The 27,159-nt window shown below is 40.4% G+C and overlaps 1 protein-coding gene across 6 annotated transcripts in view; it reads left to right on the forward strand.

Moving 5' to 3' along the window:
• LOC116688457 (low-density lipoprotein receptor-related protein 1) overlaps positions 1 to 27,159 on the forward strand; it is a 91,251-nt gene that overhangs the window by 16,465 nt on the left and 47,627 nt on the right. For all 6 annotated transcript variants that reach the window (XM_032514508.1, XM_032514510.1, XM_032514509.1 and 3 more), the window contains exons 3-8: positions 10,251 to 10,388; positions 14,697 to 14,816; positions 15,981 to 16,109; positions 16,210 to 16,473; positions 24,466 to 24,628; positions 25,847 to 26,069. In XM_032514508.1, the coding sequence (XP_032370399.1) occupies positions 10,251 to 10,388; positions 14,697 to 14,816; positions 15,981 to 16,109; positions 16,210 to 16,473; positions 24,466 to 24,628; positions 25,847 to 26,069 (1,037 nt within the window). The remainder of the gene's footprint in view (positions 1 to 10,250; positions 10,389 to 14,696; positions 14,817 to 15,980; positions 16,110 to 16,209; positions 16,474 to 24,465; positions 24,629 to 25,846; positions 26,070 to 27,159) is intronic.

Below are 27,159 nucleotides of genomic sequence, written 5' to 3' on the forward strand. Positions count from 1 at the left end.
AGTGGGATGTTTTATCAGAGAGAAAGAAAGAGGTCATTCTGCTTATAAACAGTTCTGTCATGCCTAATCTTTTTTGATATACAGTAGGTGATTTTCTTTTTGCATTGAGACCCACAGAGGATGCAGTCATGAGGAAAACCGAAAGTAGTACTAAAAAAACAGCCGTCATTTGAAAGTCTTCATTAGCGTGGAGATGTTTTGAGGCTGAATCCCTGGGGAAAGGATGAAAGCAGCAGTGTCTTTTTGGTCAGCCTCTCAGACTGAAAAGCCTGTAGTTTTCTATGAGGACAGAGGGCTTTGGGTGGGTAGGGGGGACTGTGTGTGTGTGTGTGTGCGTGTGTGTGTGTACATGCTGCTTTTCTGAGGTGGGGAGTGGCCTGGGAGAGAGTGAGTGAGGCCACGTAGAGTGCTGTTGCTGCAGTCCAGACGCAGAGACTGTATGAGAGTAGGTCTGGAAGTCATTAGAGACTCGCCCAGAGCAATAGAGAAACCTGCTGTTTTTCACAACCTGCTCTTTTCCCCCCTTCTCATCTGTGGGCCAGCCTTCTTCTGTGTCTCTATCTGGGACAGAAACAGAAACAGTGACTCCATCCTCCTCTAGTCTTCTGTTACTCCTTCTATCTTTTGTAGAATTCTTAGTGTTAGGGTGGAAAACTCAAGAAGTGAGTCTGACAAAATAAATGCCAGTTCTTATCTTTGCTTCCTCAGACTTTAGGTGTTTTGTTTTGAGATTGTTATTGAGGAACGTGGCAACTAAAGGTGCATTACAAAAGTTGAAGTAAACACTAGCCTGTCAAGGAACTTTTAATTGGAATTGTGGCTTTCTTTCTGTTTAATTGAAATTAAAGGATACGTCTGGCGATATACTGTAGTTTTTCTTTGTCAACAAGCCTCTTGAAAATACTAAAACCATTAACTAATTGATCCTATTAACAAGTGTTGCCTGAGTAACCAAAGCCTTATATTCATCTGAGCCATAGACCCCCATTGTTGTTTAAAAGCTTTGTACATCAATGAGCCACAAAGTGACACTGGGTGACATATTTCTTCATTACAATGAACATGTCCCACATACACAGTCCTGCTGCTGTAAACCATTGCAAATGCACTATTTACTCTTGTTTGAGTAAAACTTTTAAAGAATTAAAGTATATATTTGTGACCCATTTTAAAAGATTTACTTCAGTGTAATCACAACATCCATTTTTCTGTTCAGATCTGTTTCACACACCCCCCCCCTCTCCCTATGATTCCTGAGGCTCTAGTCTCTACTGTCAAAAAACAAAACATGATGTTTGACGCGGAGAAGATGTCGGGTGTCAAAGCTGTAGCCTACTGAATGAATTTCGGCCCAGTTAAATATGGTTGATTAACAGTATTTGTAGCTCATCAGATGTATACAGCAAAAAGAGTTGCCACCTGGATTGAAAATTAAAACTGACTGAAATGCCATGTTGTCATAAGTTTTATGAGCTTGTATCCCAAACTGTATGTACAGCACCCATACACTGAGAAGTCTTTGCAGTTTTATTGTTGTGATAAATGTGCTCTTTGTGAAGGTGCTTTTGCAGATGCTTCTGGTTGAAAAGATGCATGAGAGAGATTTATTTATTCACTCATGTGGATGGAGCTTCACAGTGGCCTTTGTTAGTGTGTTGGCTATTGCCAGTGAAGTCAGTCACTGTCCAGTGCAGCTGCTTTGCCCTGCTGTGTAACCCCCACAATGCTGTTCTTTGTACCCTGGGGTGCTGGGTCAGACTGGCATAGAGGGATACTGAAAGACTAAAACAAAACCAAAATGGTTGTCTGGGCATATGACCTTTAGAGCATTGATCTGCATTCCTAATCAATGAACAATTGAAAACCATGCAATGGTGATAAAGTTTTGGTTTTGTCTTGATAGCCTTCGGGAAGGGTGGAGGCTCTCATAGAGCTTCCATCTCCTCAGGCTTTAGACTTTATTGGGGTCCTGAAATATTCCCACGTGCAGTGAGTGTGCCCTGGAAACACAGGAAGTGTGTAACGCTGACATGATGTCCTCTGCCCCTGGGCTGTAATAAGGGCAGTTTTACAGACAGTTCCCACCTAGACTGCAATTAGCTCTTTAGGATATAAAGCACTTTTGCAACAGTCACTTCCAGAGGGAAAAACACAATCTTTCATGAGGTAACGCACGTCTCCCTGACTCCTATCAAAATAAATAAAAGGTTGCCTTCAAAAGAAATTAGATCTTTCATCTAGTTACTCAGGTGTAATTGTAATCGGGGAAATTGTTTGGTGTATATTTGATCACTGGTAACATTTTGACCCAAACCCAGTGGTTTTCCTGTTTGGATATGGAATAGGAATTGATCTGTTTGAGCCTGCCACTGTCTTATAAAAGCTGCCACCACCCAGTCCAGATAGCCTACAACATGTCAAGAAAAAAACAACCTTTGCTCTACATGAAAGAGTATATCGCCTTGCAGCGCCTTGTCACTGCAAGAACTGGCTGCAGGTGTGAGAGCATGTCCACACAATCTTCTCTTTTACGCACACTATCATCATCCTAAGAATCCAAAGCACCCCTCAATTTAAACTTGAAAATAAATGTAAGATCTGTATTCTCATATGACTTTATCTCACAAGGATAGGAGTACATAAAAATTAAGTTATCTTTAGCACACATAGCAAATTTTTAGCAGTGCCAAACTAAACGGATGTGAGGACTTGAGGCTAGGGCACTAGAGAGGGCAAAGATGGCCCCTTGAAGCAGGACAAGAGAGTCCGGCCTGTGTTTAGCCAAGAAAAGCGTGTCAGGGGTTTAAATTTTAAAAAGACCATTATGTAATACCAGCAGGGCTCTCCGCAGAAGGGGGTGGTGCCGAACAGAGGCACCCTTACGGGGATGGTGGGGTGGTGGTGGTGGTGGGGGGAGGACTGTGAGTAAGCAGCCTGGGACAATAAGAGAGATAGAGCAGGGTTTATGATGTGGGAGAATGTTGAAGCCCCCCAAACCTGCTTGTTAAAGGTATTAACTACCTTGTGTCTGATTAGTAGCAGTAATAAGTGACTACATCCTGTATGGGAGATTGCATTATTAAATACACAGCTTATCGTCTGCAGTGGCTGTTTGATTTCTGTCTCCTCGGGTTTCTTGGCTCGTACAGTGACGATTACTCTTATCCTCCTTTCCGACTCCCTTGGCTCTTTCCTGTCATTTGCAAAGATTTTTTTTCCATGCAATAATTAGTCGTCTGTCCTTTAAATTAGTTTTCTATTGCCCTAAGTAACAAATAAAAATGACTGGAGAGGGGCTTGGCACTTTTGCGATGATTTAAATGAGTCTGTTTTCTGGGTAAGAACTCTAAGCCAAAACAAACCGAAAGGCCTTTCAGATCTTAAGTCATTCTGGGGCAGCAGCATGGCCCCTTTCTGCTCCTTACAAGACAAACTTGCATAATAAAAATAGTTTTAAGTTAATCCTCGGGTCCACTGTGAGGAAATAAGTGGCGAATGTATCAAATAATAAATCTTTTCAATCTGTGAAACAGAGTTGCTACGTAAGAACCTTATTCAGTGGGAAATAGCTATTTTTCTTCTTTCATCTTTGTCTGTTTATAAGAGAAAAAGGGAGAAAGATATATATAAAAAAAAGGGTCCATGTGTGTTATTTGATTTTTAATTATCTATCTTTTATGCATAAGCTTGTGGAGTGCAGGATGAATGACATAAAAAATAGAGACAGAGATCAATTTGGTTGGGGGTATGTGGTGGTGTTCTTCTGTATGAAAATTGCAATTTACTTTGCTGATAGAACTGTTGGCTTAGTGGTTTTTGTGCCCTGGGGAGCAGTGGTGCTGCTGCTGTGTTTGGAGACGGCTCAGTTTGTTGTGCTTTTGAGAGCTCGATTTAGCCTTCCTGCTTTGCTTGTCGCCCTGCCAGCCACCCCAGAAGCCCCCCCAGGAAGGAATGAAAATGTGGTTTTGATATCTTGGAAGAAAATGGGTAAGGAGAGAGAGAGAGCCAGAGACCAATGATCTAATCATCAGAAAAGGCACACAGTCTGCCACCAAGGTGAAAGCCAGATATGGTTATATTAAACTGCATTAATGCGGTCAATTTATATAAAAACATTGTTAAACCAAGATGTGAAGGAATTCATGTAGCTAAAAATGAACCCACTTCTTCTGGAGGCACCTAAAGATGTGGTTGGAGTGGCAGGTTAATGTGTTGTGTTCCACTTGCAGAATGAAACGTTTACATAGTAACTGTCAGAAATAAACAGTAGTATTGTTAGCATCAGCGCTCTGTGGCTAGCTGTTGCTGCGCCTGCTTTCTGGCTGCCTGGGATCTTTTTTGACAAGACCGTGTTGAGTGGCAACATGAAAATAGCATACTCCAATGTTAGCCACGTTGTCCTCTCTTAACCTATATGAAGCTCTGGTGTTGTCTTGTTGTTATCAGTGCCGTGTCCTAGTTGTTTGGAGTTTTGTTTCTTTGTCAGGGCAGAGGAAGGAGGGAGGTCAATGGGCTCGGGAAATATTGGTCAAGCTTTGGGTGCTCCGTCCAAGAAATCATGTCATGTGGGCCAAGAGCATTACAGGAAGGGCCAGCTGGTTCGTGAGGACAGGACCATCAGTGGTCAGACAAACCCAGTATTAGTACATCATTAAGAGCTGCTGGCAGTAAACTGGTGCAACACTATTTATTCATGAGGTATATTCATGGATCAACACGTTAAATTATTAAGCTATATCTGAATGGCTGATGTCTGTGAAAAGTAGCAGGATTATTTTTAATTATCTTGCTTGTTAGTAAGATATGTATGTGTGTTTCTGCCATTGTTTCATATGCTGAAGCGTCTGTAGTTTTTTAGAAGAAACTCAAGGCAGTGGGTAGCCTCGTTGCTCTCTACAGTTGGCCTCATTCTGGCCACATAAAGTCCCTTTTATGTGTTAGCACTGGCAGCATCTCGTTATTTGTTTGTGTGTTTTTTATCGGTTGAACAAGCATTGTGTTGACTACCATATTGAGGGGAAGCATGAACTAGTGAATGGAAAATCCCCACAGCCTAACAAGCTTTGGGCTTCAGTACAGCCTGATCCAGATCCTGACTCCTTCTCAGTCAACAGGGCCTCTTTTCTGCTACTGGAGAGGAAACACAGATCAAGAAACCGTTTCCAAGATTAGTATATCTGCAAAAAGTTTTACTTGTGAGAGAAAAAAACCCTCAAGAGTCATGAAAGTATGAACTGTCCAAGCAAGGAAAATGTGTCTTTAAATTTTAATCCTAAAACAGCACATACTTAGAAAGTGCCAGCTCCCCTTTCACCACTTTGTCCCCGTGGTCCTCGCCATTTCCCTGGCTCTCCCTCCAGGTGACCGGGACACAGTTCAGATCAGGCCTCACATGTGATGCTGCTTACAACACTGCGGCTCAGCCTGCTTTGTTAGGGCTCACAGCCGATTTGTGTGATTCAAACAATGGCCTTAGTTCTCTAGTTCCACACACACATACACACACCCTGTCCTCCCTCTCTGGTACTGGAAAAGTGCACACTCCCTAGTACTGGAAGAGTGCTCACTCACTAGTACTGGAAGAGTGCTCACTCCCTAGTACTGGAAAAGTGCATGTGATCAACCTCTATGTATAGCGAATAAATGCAAATGCAAGTGCAAAGTGTCTGAAATCCAGCACACAGTAATTGATTTTGATAGAAGAAAGGCTTTGTGTGGCTTTAATAGTGATTTGGTTGCCTGTAGAAAAGTATCCATCAGGTGTAAATATCACTTCTATATTGGTATTGCACGCATTTTTGATGAAGGTTGAAGTTGCTCAGACAAATGTGTTATGTCAGACAGACCCATGGAAGAAGATAATCTCTCCTGGCATCTGATTGCATGTCTATGATGTCTGTAGCAGAGGAGTGAAGCCTTGGAACAATCTCTAGCTCTCCATTGGAAAATAATAATTAAATCTTCAGCCTTGGTTTTCACCCACTGGCTCTGTCACAAGGATAGCCTGTATGAGATGACGTTGGGAACACCAGGATGATTTTCCTTTTCCTTGGTTCCTTTATTGAGCTAAAGAACAGAATAGTTGAAGCTGTACCAGCCAGCCTGTGTAGATCTTTCACTGAACTATTCAATGAGTTGTGTAGAGAAACAGAGCAAATAGAAACTTCTCAAAGAAAAAAAAACGTTTTGGGCCTGCTAACCTGGCTCACTCAGAGGAATGTTAGGATAAAGGACCCTGTTTAATTCAAATTAGCAATGCCTTTTCCATCGCGGCTCCACCGACCCCTGCCAGCTCGCTCAAGAATGAAGCCTTGTGGGGCTCTGTCCATTTCCTGTGTATGAGGTGTTCCACTCGGTCTTCCCTGTCTGCCCTCCCTCTTATACACTTACTGTAAATGGGTCAACACATGTTGGAGGGAAAATGATGGGAGGAGATAAAGGAGAGTGAGTGAGGAGGAGAAGGAGGTAAGGTCAACACTTTGACTTTCCACATGGGCTGAGGATGATGAGCGCTGAGTTGTGGAGGAGTTTCAAAAAAAGTCCATGCATCCAAAAAAAAGGAAGGAAGGAAGATGTGTGTGTATATACATATGTATTTACAGTATATACAGCATATATACATATATATACAGTATATATACATATATAGTTAAATATATATATACATATATACTTAAATATATATATACATACACACACACACACACACACACACACACACCCTTTACCTGCACGGAATTACACTGAAATATGGTTAATACTACTCGGACTACAAATGGAAACCAGAAAACTTCCGATACCAAAATCTTCTCCTGTTGCCTACAGCGTTGGATATAGTCTTCACATTTGATCTGTCCATGTGGGTGTCTTTTTGTGTATGTGTTTCATGTTTTATGTGTCTTCATTTATGTTGTTTGTGCCATGGAACAGGGAAGGAAGATGTGTGGAAAGGATTATCCCTATGGGACAATAAAGCATCTATCTATCTATCTATCTATCTATCTATCTATCTATCTATCTATCTATCTATCTATCTATCTATCTATCTATCTATCTATCTATCTATCTATCTATCTGTCTGTCTGTCTGTCTATATGTCTGTCTGTCTGTCTGTCTGTCTGTCTGTCTGTCAGAGCTGTTACGATATGGAAAATAAAACCGAAATCGCGACACTCAGCTCCACGAACCTGTGTCGCGGTGGGAAAAGGCAGAATTGCGATACACCCCTTCCAACTCCCAGAGTTATCCTTCTCGTCCAGATCCAGTGCTACCACATCTTTAACCTACTAGTAGTCCTTTTGGTGCCTTATTCCTATTTTGTCTGGTAAATATAACTAACTGTACAGACGGCTAAAAGCAAAAGGGGGAGGGGGGCCACCGGTAACTCTAACGGAGGTGTAACGTTACGGGTGGCCGCTGTTTGACTCGGGCGTCTGGGTCTGTTTCCCGACAGTTTGTTAAATTTCCGTTAGCGTCCTTAGCACCGGAGTTAAGTGCTGACCGGGCTGGCTGCTAGCTGGCTGGGGGTTGACTGTGGATGTGTCCCCTGGCCGTGGCTGTAATGATAGTGAATGGCTGCTAGCTGGCTGGGGGTTGACTGTGGATGTGTCCCCTGGCCGTGGCTGTAATGATAGTGAATGGCTGCTAGCTGGCTGGGGTCTGACTGTGGAATGGATGTGTCCGCGGACCGGGCTGTTGTTAGCTCTCATCTGGAGCCTGGAGACTGAGGCAGAAGACAGGGGTGTGCTAGCTAGCTAAATTCCCTTGAAATTAGTCGTCTATCTATACAGTTAACGTTACTGATGAATTTGGGGGTTAGCCCAGAGTTGATAACCATGGTCAAAACAATCATACTTCATACGTGTTGAATGGTGTCGTAATCTACGTTACCCACCAAGAATTACATTAGCATTAGCAAAAAACAAAACAAAAAAACATTAGCATTAGCAGCTTTACAGTCGGAACCAACGCACTTTTCCTCTTTGTTCCCCCTACAGGTTGGGAGGGGAATTGTTACCAACATTCTTATGTCTCATTCCAACGAGTTAATGAACCACTTAAACAATTTTGGAAACATTATTTTAAGGTGCAATAGAATCTTTGTGTTGGATCGATCAACAATGAAATCAATTAATTTCAATAAACAGGGTATCTGTTGTAAAACTGTGTTGCAAACTGGGATGTAATTGACAAAACGATGCCATGTGGCAGAAAAAATGTTGTATTACGACCCCGCCCCTCGCCCCCCCAAAAAAGGAAAAAGAATCAAGGTTTGTATCGAATCGTGGGTCAAAAATCGTGAACCGAATCAAACTAAAGTTTGGTGTATCGTTACAGCCCTACTGTCTATCTATTCTGCATTCATATACAGATGTTTGCTCATAGAGAGATTAGAAGATAGCGGGATTTAGATTAGCAGCATGACTGGAATCACCGCAAAACAACTAACCTGGCTTCTAAAAATATATATCTACTAACACCTCTAAAGTTGACCAGTTGATTTGTTGTATATTGGTTGTTTGATCCATCAGTCGAGTGCAGGGACTTCCTCGAGTCTTGTTCTCACTGGTTGCCAAGAAAGAGTTGGAGCACGTAATTCCCAATGTAATTAGAAATGATTTTTCAGACATGAAATCAACGCACAACTTATAATGTGTTAATTAGTGAGCTTCTAAACTTACCAGCAAGCACATTATTGATCAGGGTAGCTGTATGCTTTTGTTGTAATTATTGTGCCAAAATACAGTCACTGTCTTCGGTGGGTATATAGTTGGTCAGGCATCTTACAGACTCTGACAGTGGTGACAAAATGTTGGACATACAGCACAGAGTTGTTGGCAACACATGCACTGGTTGGATTTAAGGTCAGAAGTTGTGCTGAGTCATTTTTTATGTAGGATGAAAGACTGGTCAGAGTCACAAGGCAGGAAACCTCATCCAAGAAAAATATTTCAGTAATAAGGCCATTAGGTAGAAGAGCAGTGATTTTAGCAATACATTCCCTTCAAACCATTCAGTTTTGGCCAAACTCATATTCACTCAAGATGAAAATGTTTTCTTTCCCATGGATCCCTAATTCATCTTTTAGCACATACTACTATACCAGGCCTGCATGCCACTACACCGGCATGCTTATTGGGGTTTTGCCTATGGGTTGGATATGTGTATGCTGCAGACGTACAGGGTAGGTAGTTATTTGTTCAGTTCCAACTAGGGAAATGGTGTGTTTGTAGTTCTTGCTAGTTTTCTCTTGTTGCCATGTTTTGTAGCCAGAATGGTTCTCTGAATTTCTGACTTGTGGTTCTGTCTGCTAAGTTGGCAAAAGGAAAAGTTGAATGTCAATTCATGATTGATTAGAAGGTCAAGGCTGAACTATTGGGAAATAATGTAAAGGAGAGAACAGCTCACTTTAGGAAACAATGGGAACCGATGCAAACAACATGTCTGCTTCCTTGAACAAATCATTTTAGAATATTTTAGAACTTTGTCTGGTACACAGGGAGGAATTTGCCATTGTGATGTTCTTGCAGACACAGTATATGAAAGCATACAAGTTTCCAAAACATTAATGCGGACGTGGTACAAGAGGAGCTTACACAGTGTATAAGGTTTCCCAACTTGTACAAAGTCATTGAATTCTTTGTGTATTCATAGCCAGATGGTTTGCTTCACACCCAGGTTACTCTTGTCTTGTATCTGGGTGCATTATGGTTTGAGATGAGACCCACCACAGTAGTGGCATCCACAAATATGAAGGAACAGATAGCTGGATGTGCACTTACTGATGATAGAGAAACATTTCTGTTTTGTTTCAGTCTGACAAATACATTGTCAGACACAGTTCAAGTTGACTGTTAGAAAATCTGTCATCCACTGGCAGAATGAAAGGCCAATGTTTTGTAAAGATTGATTTTGTAGCATTTCTGCTTTACTGAACACTTTATAGTCGAGAGAAAATGGATGAAAGAGACAAAGGGAGAAGGCATATGACATGTGAAGATTCCAGGGTAAGATTAATCTTAGGAAACACACGGTGCTGTCCTGTATGTGCTGTCATGGCTATAAACAAACCGGTTTGTAATAGGGTTTGTGGAGTGGCACAGCTGGAGTGTTCACAGGTAAGGCAGTACAGTGCATTTTTAGTAATAGGATGACTGGGATGACATTTTACAAGATGGTTTAGAGTAGCAAAACATTTATTCAGTTATCCACATTTTTTAATCAACCATACTTGTTTTTGTCTTTCAAAGGTCCACACAGTACAATATCACGGTGCCCTCCCAATGAGTACCAGTGTGGAGGAACAGAGCTCTGCATCCACATGAGCAAACTGTGCAACGGGGCTCCAGACTGTACTGACGGCTGGGATGAGGGACCACATTGCAGAGGTATCACTGTCACTTGCTCACATACACTCACAAATGCACGCACGCGCGCATGCACACACACACACACACACACACACACACACACACACACCACACACACACACACACACCACACACACACACACACACACACGCTGTGTATAGAGATTAGAATGACCTCTCATAGATCCAGACCGTAGATATCCAACACCTCCACAGCTTCTATGGGGAAAAGGTCAAGGTATTTTCTCTGAAGATTCAGGATCACTGCCTCAGCATATCTTTAGAGACAGAAAATGTACAGGTCAGATTACGAAACAAAGATTGATAGATATACAGTATATTCTTTTTTTTCTTTTTTTTATATGAATAGCATGTTTGACCTGATTTTTTGTGTGTAAAATCAGTGAATGTTAGAAACCTGAGGACTGGCCTGTCAGTTTGTTTCATGTAATCATCAAGATTTAATTGCTGTAAATGATTTCTGTTTCTGTTTTCATATCCTAGTGTGCAGGTTAAAAATACATTGATAGTGCTTGTGCATCCTGTCTGTGTCTCTGTCTCTGTCTCACCCCCGTAATCTTCACACTAAAGTCACAGTAATTAAGTAATTAATTAAAATCCCAGTTGATTGACCACATCAATGTAAAAATACTGTGTTATTTTTTGGTTGCCACAGTTCTGTATGGAGACACAGCCAACTGCATGTTTGAAATCCCGTGTTTAGGTTTTATTATTTATTATTTATTCCTTTTGACACATTAAATTAGGGAAGTTATCATGTTGAAACCCCAAACTAGGAAGCAATATATGATGAGTCTAAAGAAAATAATATCCTGTACAAGAATTTGCTGGCCAAGTTGACCACATTGGTATGAAAATAGAACTTGATTGTGCAAAAAACTTTACTATCTTTACCGGATAGATGGATAATTACAGGAAAGGGTGAAGGTCTGAAGGGAACTGAGGACTTCCTCTATTTGGGAGTTATGTCTATCAAAATTTTAGCAAGGAAACAGAACTGATGATAGACATATCAAATACTGTCCATCAATATTCTTTGTGTCTAAATCCTAACACAAGTCATATACATGTTTACATAGCCGTAAGGCATCATACTGCTGCATCACTGATACACACCCTACAGTGTACTTTAATGATAGATTTCCATTTTGCTTTATACATGCACAACTGCCTTTCTTATCTCCAAACTGTACAAAATCCAACAACTAAGAATCTAAGAAAATATGAAATCATTATTTCATCCTGAGGCCTTATATAAGAAGTTATGGGTGTTTCGGTCAGGGGCCATTCGATTGGAAATGGTATGCATTCCGAACCAAAACAGAGCAATTTTTTATACTTTTATTTGCTCAAAATAAATATGTTGTGGTATGTGTTGCAGTTGGTTGTTTACATTGTTGCCCATGTTGGTTTTCTAAAAACATCTCGGTTGTTTGGGGCTCAGACTTGTTTTGGAAAATTCCGGGCATGTCTGTAATTTGAACTGTGGTTGTCCCAGCAAGCCTCTGGAGTGGAGTAGGAAGACTTGAGTACTTGTCTATGATATTCAATGCGGATTTAATATGTGGGGATGGGCAGCAGGATGCTGGTTATATGGAGTAACTCGTTTGGTGTTTATTCTCATAGAGAGCAGATACTTAAAAGTCGGGGATAATAGCTAAAAAATGCTTGTTTGCAAAAAGCTAGTTTAATTTTTTTTTCAAATTTAACTCTAAGATTGATTTATTTAGTCCAGAAATACTGTGTATTCAATGTACAGCAGTAGTGGAATGTAACTAAGTATATTTACTCAAGTACTGCACTTATACAATTTCGAGGTACTTTTTACTTTACTTGGGTCATTTCTTTTCATGCCACTTTCTACTTCTACTCCACTACATTTCAGAGAGAAATATTGTACTTTTTGCTTCATTACATTGACCTGACAGCTTTAGTTACTAGTTAGTTACAAATTAAAAATTTTGCACACAAAACTACCCAACAATATAACAGCTGGAAAGTACAGCTGAAATGATTAGCCGACTAAACACAGAACTGCTTAGATTGTTTACAGTTTCTAAATTGTGTGGATTTTTCTGCATTGAGAACTTTTACTTTTAATACTTAAACATTTTCCTGATGATACCTACATGCTTTTACTTAAGTAACATTTTCAATGCAGTACTTTTACTTGTAAGGTAAGGTAAGGTATTTTTACAATGCGGTATTACGGTAGTACTTTTACTTAAGTAAAGGATCTAAATACTTTTACCTCTGCTGAACAGTATTGCACCAAGACTGTGGGCTTTTGTTTCTTTAATCTTGAAATTGTGGTGAGATTCTTGATCCTTCTTCTCTCTCCCCGGAGGTGTTGTGTTAGTGTGAATTGTCTGCCAGTGTTTTCTGGGCAAAGTGAATCACTTGTGACTGATAGATCTCAGCCTGGTTTGACACAACTGTGTCTGTTTGACTATGACTCACTGTGTGTTGGTTTATATCTCACAGGATGTGCAGTGCACAGTTGAAAACTCTGCTGAAATACCATTATGCGTCGGTCAGCTGATTGGAAGGTGTGATTGTAGCGTGTTGTGTTTTTGCCCTTCTATATTTGATGTGTGTGTAGCCTTGGAGATGCTCGGAGTTTAGCGGGAAGGTATTGGTTTTGAGTTCAGGGCAGAAGTATTCATTGATTCGGTTGAGTCTTTCATTTACAGACTTTGTATGTAATATTTGTTTTACTTAAAGGAACAATCCACCTTAACATTCCTTAAAAGGATGTCATATTTTAATGATTAAAAAACATACAAGTAAAAATAACATTTTGATGCGACTAATTCACAATCAAAGATTAAACGCATTTCTTTCTAGACTCATATTTACAATTTGCTGACATTCAGTGATTGTACATGTACTGTACCATTCAGTCACGATGGAAACTACGCAGCCATGCCTATAATTTCTAGTATACATTTTATCAATTCACTTTACTGTGCAAATACAGTACATTCAGTTTCCACGCTATTCCACTCATAATTCTACTACAGAATTCTACAGGACCATGAAGGATCAAAAATGACTATAAGTATGGGTATAAATTAGGGATTTATGGACAGTTATATATATATATATATATATATATATATATATATATATATATATATATATATGTTTCTTCATAAAAAAAGGATGTAAAAATATTTTTGTAAATGTTAAAATAAAAACAATAATAATAACTTTATTCATACAGCACCTTTCAAAACAAAGTTACTAAATGCTTTACAGTTACAACAAAATCCAAAACTCAGGTGTTAAAACAAGATAAAATAATTTTAGCAATTACAACAAATGCCATCAGTTAAAAAAAAGCTAAGAGATAAAAAGTAAGCTTTAAGAAGAGATTTAAAAGAGGTTAGTGAGTTTGATGTGGATCTCAGGTAAGGGGTTCCACATGCTAAGAGGCAGGTCACCTTTACAATCTTGATTTGCCATTCACAAGTGATTAAAAGCTCAAGGCTTATACCTCTGTGTCTGCTGAACTATTCTTCAGTTTACACAGTGTAGTAGTAATGCTTGTACAGTAGCTGCACTGTGTTCTGCATAGAATACCTAGGTTAATTGGCATGATGCATTATTAGCTTGACCTGCTGTAATTGTCCACATTGTTAGCACTTCTTTTTTTTGTTATTCTCTATCTCCGCTGCTTCTGTGCTGAGCTGTTGTTCATATATGATCCAACCAATTGTCAGATGGAATGAGTCTTTTATAGCTGAACTTGTCACAGTCATCGCTGATGCATTGTGGTTCAATAGATGTTTGTTTTTATTTTCCAGGACAGACCTAGGAACTTTATCTGGGAGGCTGTCCGTTTCTGAAATGAGTCACACAACCACACTGTAGATCACATCTCTTAGCCAGTTTTGAAGCTGATGTTGAGTTGACTGATTGGTTACTGATCTGACTCTGAATGTGTTGTATTTATTTTGTATGTGCCTCATTGTTAGGAGGAGGCCACAGAGTATAGTTTAGCAATTTAGCCAGACACATCAAGTATTTGTACTCTTCAGCACCCAGCTGAGCAGGTAATATTCCCCAGAGAGTGTGCGACGACAGCTTCAGTGTGTTGATTTATTAAACACATTAAGCACAAAACCACCTGCTATTAAAATCATTCATGCTGTGTTTTAGCCCAATAACAATGTCAGCAACAAGAAAGAAACAAATAAACACCTTGGGTTGTAGTCATTTCTTTATAGAATCTCTGTCGTCTTCATGTCTTCCTACGCACATTATTTTAAAGACTCACTCCTGTCTTCTGTCTCTCTCCAGAGTTTATGCCCAACTGCTCGCTCGTGGGTTGTCAGGAAAACTGTGCGGTGACTCCAGCAGGGCCTGCTTGTTACTGTAAGAGTGGTTACGCGATCAACCCAGATGGAAAGACATGCAAAGGTGAGTAGCTCTGCAATGGCCGCCCTCTGTGATACCTGTGGTTAAGTGTGTGCCGCAAGTATTTAATCAACAAGTCAGGAAGAAAGTAGATCTTTGTAGTTCATTCCTGCATGAAGAGGCAGACAGCCAGCATGACAGGATGAGTGTTTTGCATTGACAACAGACATAAGCTTACGCGCTTATCTCCTCCGGTAACTCCACATTAGTACAGAAGGTCTTTTAGCATCCAAAGCTGCACCTGTGTTTACTCAGGCGTTTGAAAAAGATTAATCAAGTGCAGAAGACACAGTGGGTAGTTCAGGGTCCCTGACAATCTGCAGCATTTCCCACAAAAGCCTGTTTAGAAACACTCATACGTTAGCAGCCACTGACATTATAGAGGAGTGACAAGCATTGAACCTTACTGTTATAATGGCAAGGCAAGGCAGCTTTATTTGTAGAGCACATTTCAGCAACAGGGCAATTCAAAGTGCTTTACACAAAATCAGTTAAAAAACAGTTAAAAAATAAAAACAGATAAAACACGTGAATTAAAAATAAGAACATTAAGACACACAAACACAAGAATAAAAGTTACAGTGCAGCATAAGAAATTAAACATTAAAGAAATGAACAGTCATTTAAAGAAAGGCAACATCAAAAAGAAAGGTCTTCAGCCTTGATTTAAAAGAACTGAGACTAGCAGCAGATCTGCAGGTTTCTGAGAGTTTATTCCAGATATGAGGAGCATAGAAACTGAATGCTGTTTCACCCTGTTTAGTTCTGACTCTGGGGATAGAAAGTAGACCTGTCCCAGATGACCTGAGAGGTCTGGTGTAGCAGCAGATCAGAAATGTATTTTGGCCCTAAACCATTGAGTGATTCATAAACTAGCAAAAGTACTTTGAAATCAATTCTTTGAGGCACAGGAAGCCAGTGTAAAGACTTCAGAACTGGAGTAATAATGGTTAGTTTTTGCAACACACAGAGGTTTATGAATCATTTATTCTGGCAAAAATTAACTGAACAGGAGACACAGAATTGTTTTTTAAAGTTAAATCATCACTGCTATGTCACATTTGTGGATATGTTCATTTGTACTGCATTTCCTGTTCTATTTCTCAACTAGAATTTGTTGTTTGCTATACCTGAGCAATAAGACCATCTGTGGTTTCTGTGTTTCAGATTTTGACGAGTGCAGTTTGTATGGGACTTGCAGTCAATCCTGTACCAACACTGAAGGCTCCTACACCTGTTCCTGTGTGGAGGGCTACTTGTCCCAACCAGACAACCGCTCATGCAAGGCTAAGAATGGTAAGGACCAGCAGACAGCAGCAGGACTGAATGCAAACCTGTCCTGACTGAGACTGTGTGGATTTTGTATTTACGTTCCTTCTGTCATGTCACGTTCTAGTGCCAGTAGACCGTCTGCCTGTCTTGCTGATCGCCAATGCCCAGAACATCCAAGCTACCTCCCTGAGCGGCACCACGGTCCACAGCCTTCTGTCAACCAGCACCAAGCAAACCACAGCCATGGACTTCCTCTATGCCCAAGAGACTGTCTGCTGGATCCATGTAGGAGAAGCTCCCTCATCCACACACCTCAAATGTGCCAAGATCCCCAATCTGAAGAGCTTCACAGAGGAGAGAGTCATCAACATCTCTCTCAGCCTGCACCGTGAGTACACCACAGCAGCATGCAACTTCACTCTGGTGCATTTATAAAGCACAGTATAATCTGCACAGGCACACAGCCCAGTTCTCTACACAAAATACAAAAAAAAATGTCTTATGCTGCAACAAGGTATTGTATGTGTGTGTGTGTGTGTGTGTGTGTGTGTGTGTGTGTGTGGTGTGTCTGTGTCTGTGTCTGTGTCTATGCATTGTAACGTTTCTGGATATTTGATTCCTGGAGGCCACATATAAGGCCAGAGGACAACACTGTGCACCACCTGTGGTATTTCACACAGTGAAAAATGCAGACCTGCTTGACTCTCCAAAAAATGTTCATGTATTATATATCCTATCTCTTTGAGCAAGAATGTATTTATATAGTATTTCACTGAGAAAAGTCCATTCCATGCTCCCATTATTCATGCAAGTCTGGCACAGAACCACAGACTTGATTGCTCAGTAGATGAGTGAAGATGAAAATACAGGAGAAAAAGTGGCACAGCAGAAATCCATTTTGCCTACAGCTCCTTCAGCAGGTGGACCTTGAAACTATTAAATAAGCTAGCTAGAAGTTTGTTTCAACACACTAGTTTGTTAAACACACATCCAAACCGTATTTACTAGAAATAGGCCTTTACATAAGCTGGTAAATACAGTAAAAACACTTTAAACCAGAAGTGTTTAAATGCAGTTGGAATCAGATGTCTATCTGTGTGACATGCATCTAATAAATCAGAATATAAGTCCTTCTGATTTGCCTTTGGCCTTCCACCACCTATCGGTAGCAAAGCCCAGCCTTTGGCTACAGGCCTTGACTAATCCTCACCTTGAATTATCATGTTTGTCAGGTTTGTATTCTTTGCAGATGGCGACTTGGCTGGGCTTGTTAGTCTTAGTGAATTCAAATGTGTTTTACTTTTAAAGTCAAATGTACGGGTGGGGAAAAAATGTCCAGAAATGTAGCCAAAACTGAACTGAGCATCGATACTCATGTGCTTGTGCACAGCCTGTGAGTCAGAGAAATATTGTGGCAGCACATTAAAAGCTGCCGTGTTTTTCCATGTCTTACGTTTTGTTTAAGAAATAGTCTTTTTATCCTGTAAAAATTAAACTAAAAGACAGACCTTAGAGAGCTAAGGAGCGTGATTGGGTGCAGGTGTGTGTACGTGGGTGCTCCTCAATGTGCTCCCACCTAACCATAACAACCTGCGGGTCAAATACCTCCACTCCTGCTTCCCCTCTTTGTCACTTCCTCACTTTAAGTTCCTAGCTGTGTTGCGCCCTGGTTTTTGGGGCAGCTTGTCTTCACTGTGAAAGCGGCCCGAGAAACCACACGTGTATTCGCACAAAGATAGCAGGAATGCGTCATTGTATCTTTTAGAAAGTCTCCACAATCCCTGAACTCCATCTGTACACACTACAATATAATGTGTATGATGCAGACCTTATATAATTGTATGGAATCATATAGCTCAGCTTTATTCATCTCCTTTCTCTCTCTGTTTTATACTTGCATACAAGCATTCTAACCAATCAGATCCATTCAGTATATAGCTGCCCGTCTCCGTTCACATCCCTTTTTCATGTGACTAAAGAATGCATTAACATGATTAAAATGACTCAGCGCAGACCATCAGAGAAAATGAAAGGGCCGAAAGATGACAGTCGGGCAGCTCTGTGTCCCACATGCTCACACAGTGCGGTGTAGCTGTCATTTCAAAATATGTTCATTTCAAACCAGATGATATCAGGCAAGCTCTGAACAATGAAAATTATGCATGAGACATTTTGGTGTCCCTCACAGTAATAAGAGGAAGATCGATCCTGATGCACCTCTTTGTCTCTTTTGAGACTTTCTAAGGCCACATCTGTTATTGGCAGATTATTCAGGACAATCAGGCTCATAGAGGAAAAAATACATCCTCCTCAAAATTATGGAGACAGTGCCACACTGATATGGAGATTTTCTATTAGAAAAACATTTATTTGTGCTTAATAATTACGATCACAAGAACAATGATTATCATTGTTGCTATAACCATGCAGCTTTAAGAAGAAACTCGGCTCACATTGGACGTGATAATTTAAGGACCAGAAGAATTTGCAGGAAATTCCAACAGCTTCAGTTGGGTTCTCCACTGCTGTCTCCCACACACACTGCAATCCTCATGCACACACACTGCAGCACTCATGTGCACAAACACCCGGGCACACACACACACACACACACACACACACACACACACACACACACACACCACACACACACACACACACACACACACACACACACACACACACACACAGACAAAAGGGAGAACTGGCTGCATTGAGGAGCATGGACAGGATGTTTGTGACTGATTAAGAGGATTGAGCGCTGTATTGCTGAAATAAGGAAGCCTGCACTTTCTGTATCCAAGTGACAAATATTACTGTTTTGCTGTCAATATGTGAATGACAAAATGAGAAAAAGAGAGATGCCATTTAAAGGTATTTTGACTGTTAATGAGACACATTGACAGAAAAATAAAGTGCTGGTTGTTTCCTCATGTGACAGTTTTGCAGAATAAACCAAATCTCAGATGTAGACATGTGCTGGATATGACACAAAACATGGAAAAATTCAAACAAATGATGTCAGGAAAATCTAAATTTACATCCTTTGCCCACCCAGAGGACCCCAAATACATAGGGTCAGTGCAAAAAATATTATGGACTAGATTATGGACTAGAACAGAGAATTTTCTCTGTACTAGTCTATAATCTGAAGTGACTGCCAGATAGCAGAGTTTGTCTTTTGACAGGCTGCTGGCGTGTGAGTGTGACAGAATAGGAGGAGCAGGTTTATGCTTACAGTTAACATGGAAGGAGCCAGCAGCAACTAATGGCAGGGGTGAATTTACAGGAAATGATGCGTGTGTGGTTCAAGTGACTCATGACCTCAGTATGCCACATATGAGTTGTCCAGATGTGTCCCCCCTCCTCCCCCGCCCGCTCTTTCAATCTCCCTGTCTCTCACTTTTACTACATTCCCTTTGAAACTGAGATAGATTAACATTCTAAAGTACTATAGAGGCTGATGCTCCATGCAATGCACAGGAGGGCTGATCCCAGAGCTGTCACTAAGCCTTCCTTCCCTGCTTGTACTGTAAAAGCTACAGTACCTGCTCCCCCTGCAAAGTGAGCCACAGCGTGCTGCTTAGCACAGACACTGGCCTAAAATCTCCTTAAGAGGTCATGTGCAGTTAAAAGGCAAGCCGATCAGCACATTTTCAATCTTCTCTCCTTTCAACATTCAACACTTTGTTCAGCTTTAAACTCTCTCTCTCTCTCTCTCTCTCTTCTCTCTCTCTCTCTCTCTCTCACACTTTCTCTCTCTCTCGCTCTCATTTATTTTTTAGTTTACACTTTAGTCCCTCAAATGATCCACTCAGTCTTTCCCCTCCTGCTCTGCATCTTAACAGAACCACTTTTTTTGCCATTCTGCTTGTGTGTTTCTGCTGTGACGCCTTCGCCAGATGCTTGAGGGAGTGTTTTGGAGTGCGGGAGGTTGGCGAGGATAAGTCGGGGGTGGGGGTGTACGAGCAGTTGGTGTTTAAGCTTCAATTACAGTTTAAAAGTGACAGTTTGGAGGTATAACAACCATATCAGCGCCTTTAAAAGTAATGCCACTGACATAACTACACTATTGATCCCCCTGTGTGAGCAGCGTAGTATGAGCAGTGGGTAACTATGAAGACGTATTCCCCTCACTTGCACTCCCACATACAGTTATTGGAGAAAGACTCGGCCTAGCATGGCTCCATTTAGCAATACACTTTAAAAATACACTATCTCGACATCCACTCGGCTGTTGTTTTTCTTAGACCAACAGGGAACAGAGAGATGAACTAGGAAACACGTAGAAAACAAGTTGGTTAGAGAAAGTAGGGAACAGATGAAGCAGGCGTCCGGTCCTGTTTTTTCAATTATGCTGTGTTGTTTTTTATAGCATAGTTTGAGACAGACAGAGCTGCAGTTAATGAATCCAGACTGTTTTCCCACCTCTGGGGAACAGACAAAGGGGAGGGATAGGGGGATGATGCATGGGAGGAGGAGGGGAGAGAATGGGAGGAGATTGAAAAGTCTTTTCGCTGGAGCCATTTCTGTTTCGCAAAGATGGAGGAAAATGGAGAGCCGGGGGTGTCAGAAAGCGGGGGGCTGACATTTTTTCAGTAAACGTTTCAAATATTGCACAATCTCCTGTCTTCTCCCTCTATTGTGTGAATCACAGTGTTGTGGGGCAGCTGGAAGTGTTTAAACAGAGAACTCTGTGTTAAAAATTAAGAGCACCTTTGGGAATACGGCCCCTGATTCTCTTAAACCTCAGAAATGCTGCTGCACAATGGCCAAGTTTCCCTAGTGGAAATCAGATATATCTCTCTCTTTCGTCTCTTCTCTGTCTTCTTTCTTCTCTTCTCCAGCCTTTGACCGCCCAAATTTCTCTTGAAGCTCCCCAAATGATGCAAACATAACCTGAATGTATAAGCTGTACAACTCTGATTCCTTCCATTGATCAAACAATGGATGGAGCCTCCATTGTTGGAGTAAACGACAGATGTGGCAATATCCGCAGTGTAAAAGATAGAGCTCTAAGCTTCAACTGTTTTGCTACTTGGCTCCAGATCTAAATAGTACGATACATAATCTGATTGGGATTAAGACATGATTTTTGGAATGGGAGACATTACGATAGCACCAAGTTTGTTCAGCCAGCCGTTAAGCACTTCCGTCTCATCCAGTAAGTAGGAGACACAGCGAATGTTGGCTGCCCAATAAAAGCGCATGTAATCTGGTAGGGTTAGCAACCCACATGCCCTACACCTGCACAGATGACATCTCCTAACCCTATGGGATTCATAGTTTCAGATAAATTAAATGAGTTGTAGAAACTTGTATACATGTAAGTGTATGTTTGAAAGACCAGTTGACCAGTTGAGGGTGTCAGATCATCGTGTTTATTCTACCTATCAAGGAAATTAAATTTTTTAAATTTTGCCCTAAACTTGATGTATATAGCCCCAAAGTTATCTTTAAATAGGGAGTTGTACTTCTTTGTGATCTCTACCCCAAAATATGTGAATTTTACCAATTTGAATGGAATCTGTTCAAGCAAATGGGGGTGTCTACAACGCACAGGCATCAGTTCACTTTTGCTCCAGTTTATCTCATTTCCTTAACTTAAAGGAGAATTCCGGTCGATTTCAACATGTAGCTCTGTTTTTTTAAATTTGGAGTGCTGTTAATAACAAGACAAATGTGCTGTGTTCACTTAGAAGGAATAACTGCACATGGCTAAGCACTGGTAATGACATTTTGAGCATGTTTTGAGGCTAAAAACAAGTTTAAAACTTGCCCTGTTCAAGCCTGTTAGGTGCTAACTAGCAGGATGATAACTCAGTGAAGACTGCACTGATTGTTTTCATTTGTCTCACTACTGACAGAACTACAATTTAAAAAAAAACAGAGCTGCATGTTGAAATTGACCAGAATTCTCCTTTAGTAGTTCAATTGTATAGAAGTCTGTGGCCTTGTTATGTTAAAAAAAGTGTTCCAGTTCCCTCCTTTTGCAGTCCTGGCTCTTCAGAAAAATGTGTCCGTTTTTCTAAAGACAGAGCTCTGGAATTACAGTCAGATTTATTGGAGCAGAGCTGGTAAGATTCCTATGCGAAAGGAATCTGCTTTGTTGCTTCCCCCCACTCAAGCTTTTGATTCCTTTTTGGAGACATCAACCTTCTGTTCTCCTCTAAATCATCACAGTGACCTGTTCAACCTGGTAAACATACCACCATATTGGACCACCACCCTTAGCACTGAGCACTGCATGACTAAGGACTCCTGCAGCAAGACTTTAGCCCTATATCTGAGTTGTTTGTGTACGTGTGAGTTGGTGTGTGGGGATAGTGGGGATAGTGGAGATTCTGTGGAGAGCAGAGCTTTTGGCAGCTGTGAAAATACATGTCCTGTGGTTTTGAAGCTCCCCTCCCCACTCTTTCTCTCACTCTTTCTCTAGTCATGCATACGTATAGTTTTCATTCCCTATGTTAAGATATTATTAATTAAGTATTATTTATATTTATAGATGTGACAGTCTGCTGCTGGAAGAAATATTCCCATGTTTTGTTAGAAGTAGCACAACCATAATATAGAAATAATAAATTGCAAGTTACAGTTGTCCTGCAACCTTCAAAATGGCACTTAAAGAAGCTATAATCAATATTTTTATACTAGCAATGGATTACATGACTACTGATTATTATCACCGACTGCATTTTTTTCTCAGCTTCTTGGAGCAATTTAGCATCTTTCTGCTAATTGTTTTTTCCAGTCCCAACTTTACTCTTTTGTTTCAACTACACAGTTTGGTTCAAATAATCATGGTATGCATCTTAACCACTACGCTACTTAGCTATTTCTTTTTAGAGGAAAAGCTTTAAAAACCATCTGAACACAACCTACACAGCACTAAAAGACAGACAAAGTTACCGACTTGCTAGCAAGGTGAACATACTGTGTTGCAGCATGTAGCAGCTAAATCTGAATATTGGCCTTTTTTGTAAAAAGATAACATGCTATATTAGACCTGGATTTATCATGAAGAACTATAACACCATGTCAAATGAATGTTAATGTTACACCATAGGGTTAGGGTTAGGGTTAGGGCTATATTTTATATAGCAATGCATGACATTTGGTATGCTACTTTTATATAAAGTATACTGTCTACACTGTATAAAATCTCAGTTTGCAAAGTAACTAGTAACTGAATAAATGCCTTGTAAAAGGCACAACATTAACCTCTGAACATTAACCTCAGAAATGTAGTGGTGTACGTGTAAAGTTCCATAAAATAAAAAAACCTAAATAAAGTACAGTACTTGAGTAAATGTACTTTCCACCACTCACAGTAAACGGATCATTCTGGACCTTTAATATGCTCACATCTCCTTTCCTTTAGCTTTAACAATAGCTTTCTTTCTCTGATCCTTGGCTCAGAGTTAGTGTGGCTGAGCTGGTGTTTGAGGAGAGGAAGGAAGAGGAGGGAACCAGGAGAATATTAGTGTTTCATGTTATTCTTTTTCACAATTTTTCTCCTCTCAATCCCTCCCTATGTGGTCCTTAACCACATTCGGGACACCTTTCCATGGGCAGCCCCCTCCCTCTGACATCTCGCCATTTAGTGCATGTATAGGTACTGAGCATGTGTGTGTAATTCAGCCCTGTGTATAATGTCTGTAATAACAACAGAGTGAAAACATTGTAATTCCACCTTGCGGGATTAATAAAGTATACATTATTATTATTATTATTATTATTATTATTATTATTATTATTGTGTATTATTGTTGTTATTGTTGCTATTATTTTAATAGAGCAGGGGTTCCAGTTTTTTTCCCTGTAAATGTTCCATAAAGTGTATGTGTATGTGTGTGTGTGTGTGTGTGTGTGTGTGTGTGTGTGTGTGTGTGTGTGTGTGTGTGTTTTGCCATGTGTATGTGTCTAGGTGTTTGATTTTCATTGTCGGATGGGGCACTGGCCTTCTCCCTGAGCTGAGCCTCGGGAAAATAATGACTTTGAATGACAGACACATCCACTATCCACTTGCTAACTGCAGTTTGCTGTCCTCTTGTTTGTCAGTCAAGAAAAATGCCCTAAGTCCAAACCTGAAAGTCTGGACTGTGTGTGAATGTGTGTATGAGTGTTGCAGAGAGAGGGAGCGATCTGTTGAAGTAGTTGCTACACAGTATTGCTGACTAATTTCATCACATGATTCAAACCTCTTACCTATCTGCTACAAGTATGTACAATAACAACAACAACACACACTCAAGCTCTATACCAAAATCACATAAAAATTAATCAATTTAAGTACTGAAAACAGTGTTTTTGCCTCCCCCTGCACCTCGTGTGTCCCATCTTAACCCCTCCTTACTCTTCTGCCCCTTTCTCTGTCCAGATGTTGAGCAGATGGCCATCGACTGGCTCACAGGAAACTTCTACTTTGTGGATGACGTGGACGACAGGATCTTTGTCTGTGACAAGGATGGGCAGACATGTGTCACTCTCCTGGACCAGGAGCTGTATAATCCTAAAGGGATTGCCTTGGACCCCACCATGGGGTCAGTTACTTACTTTCTGTTTTATGCGTGTAAACACACACCATGTAAACTCATAATAATCCTATGAGAACAACTGGAGCCTGACTTCTGTCATCTGTTGTTGTTATCCGACTTTAAAACGAGTTGAAATCTTGGGGGGGGGGGGAGCCTAAATGGAAGTTTGGACATTGGAGTAATTGAATGCAGATGTTCTTCTTGCACTGTGGTACGCTGACTGTATATGTTTTGAGTGTAAAATCATGTTTTTTTTCCAGCTCATTTGTTTATGATCAGACTTTCCAATTGAATTCCAGAAAGTGTGTGCATATCTGTGGTGCGTTCTTGTGTGAGTGTCTAAGAGCCTGTGTGTGTTGGAAAAAATTACTAGCACAAATGTGAGAATGCCTGTGTGTATGTGCATTGTTTTCATCCCACGCAATTTCCTTTTTGGTTGGTTAATTGGTTCCTTCAATAACAAGGTCAGGTAGATTCACTGTAGGTGCTTTTGTTTGTTGTTGTGGTCTGTAGTGTTGTTAGAGTGGGAAGAAAAACAAAACTAACAACAATATTACTGCAAAAATCATCCCTTTTTGCTGTTAAATTAGAGACCAAAAGTCTTTCCTAAAATCTCACAACTGTTTACTGTATTCAAAAGTGAAATTCAAAAAAAACAAATTTCTACTTTTTCTTTGTTTTTACTATTACTCCACCATAAAATGATTTTCTGAGGTTTAGGTTCAAAATGGAAATTGCAAGATGTTTGATGAAGGGAAATATGCTAACACATTTACATGAACTGTGGGGATGATTTGTTATTGAAGCTTTAAATAAGTCACTATTTTAGTTTTGGCAGCAGTGAAAGACTGAGCTCTGTTCTGCTCTCATACTGTTTGTGTTTGGGTTCTAAATTGGGATTACAGTACATATGTGTTCCTTCACAATATTGCTAGCCTGTAAAGCTACAAATATTTAGAAAGCAAATAAGCAAATATTTACCATTATTCCTTGAAAAATTACTTAAACAATGAATCTTGCTTTCTGTCTGCCATTTGGAATGTTTCCTACTTTTCTCATTTTACCTTACTGAAGATAAATTACTACTGTCTCCCTGTAATAGAAATAAGGGCAATAAAATTACTTCTAACAAAGTCAGATGACCTGAAAATAAAACTGTTTTCCGATTTAATTGATCTATTCATCCATCTGTCCTCAATCCAGTCTGATCCTTTGTTTCCACAGGAAGGTATTCTTCACAGACTATGGTCAGATTCCAAAGGTGGAGCGCTGCGATATGGATGGCCAGAACCGAACCAAGCTTGTGGACAGTAAGATTGTATTTCCTCACGGCATAACGCTGGATCTGGTTAGCAGGCTGGTGTACTGGGCTGATGCCTACCTCGACTACATTGAGGTGGTGGATTATGAAGGCAAAAACCGGCACACCATCATCCAAGGCCTGCTGGTGAGAACAGCTGCACCACATTCCCATTATCATCTATTAGCAGGAAAATAATCTCTCTTAAATTAGCTGTCCTTAGCTGTATGCTATTCATAATACTCCCTATATATCCGTAACACACCTTATGTTTCTCCTGTGCACTCCTGTAATGTGTTTTTGCCCTGTGAGTTATGAGCAGAGAGCGTCACTGGACGTTTGCCTTTTCATTAAAGCAGCTGATTAATAGTTTCTAATGCTGAGGCTGTTGATGTTGCAGCGCTGATAAAGCACAGTGGCTCTTAAACCCGTTACCATGGCTTTTACTGTGATCTGGAGAAGTGATGACTTTCATTTAACCACAGAGCTTAAGGGCACGTACACACACACACACACACACACACACACACACACACACACACACACACACACACACAACACACACACACACACACACACACACAGACACACAGACACACACACACACAACACACACACACACACACACACACACACACACACACACACACAACAAAAAAAACACCATCTCTTGCTTTGTGTGTGTGCACCTGTGATAGGGCATTAGTGCATGCACATCCGTCAGGTAAAGGTTACAAGGAAGTGTGTTAATGATGTTGTTGAGTTTGGGCTGTTTTATCAAGGCCGGACATGCTCTCTTAAAGCTGCATATTAAACTCTTTTGTGTAAGAATACGTCCTCCCTGACTGTGTCAGATAAAAGCTAGTTTGTTCTTGAGTTCTGTCTATAGTGAGCAACGGATGCTTTTCCAGGCGCTGCTTCTAAACACTTCATCACTTTACAATACCACGGCCATGGAAAATACTGAAGCGATGGCAGCTGGTTGTTAAAAGTGTGTATCAGAATACCTTGAAAAAGAGAGTAGACAGTTTAACCAGCGATCGCTCTACATCATAACACATGGTTCATTAATCTAAAAGTAACCATAGAAACATCACCTCTACTTCCTGCTACATTATACTAAAATTAACCATGGAGAAATAATGACTAAATAAAATCTTTAAAACATAGGGGAAAATTTGAACACAGCATATCTTGTTTTTGTGGTAAGTTGTCATGGTAGCGCAATCCAGATATA

Source organism: Etheostoma spectabile, chromosome 4 (assembly GCF_008692095.1).
Source record: "Etheostoma spectabile isolate EspeVRDwgs_2016 chromosome 4, UIUC_Espe_1.0, whole genome shotgun sequence".
NCBI classification, from domain to species: domain Eukaryota; kingdom Metazoa; phylum Chordata; class Actinopteri; order Perciformes; family Percidae; genus Etheostoma; species Etheostoma spectabile.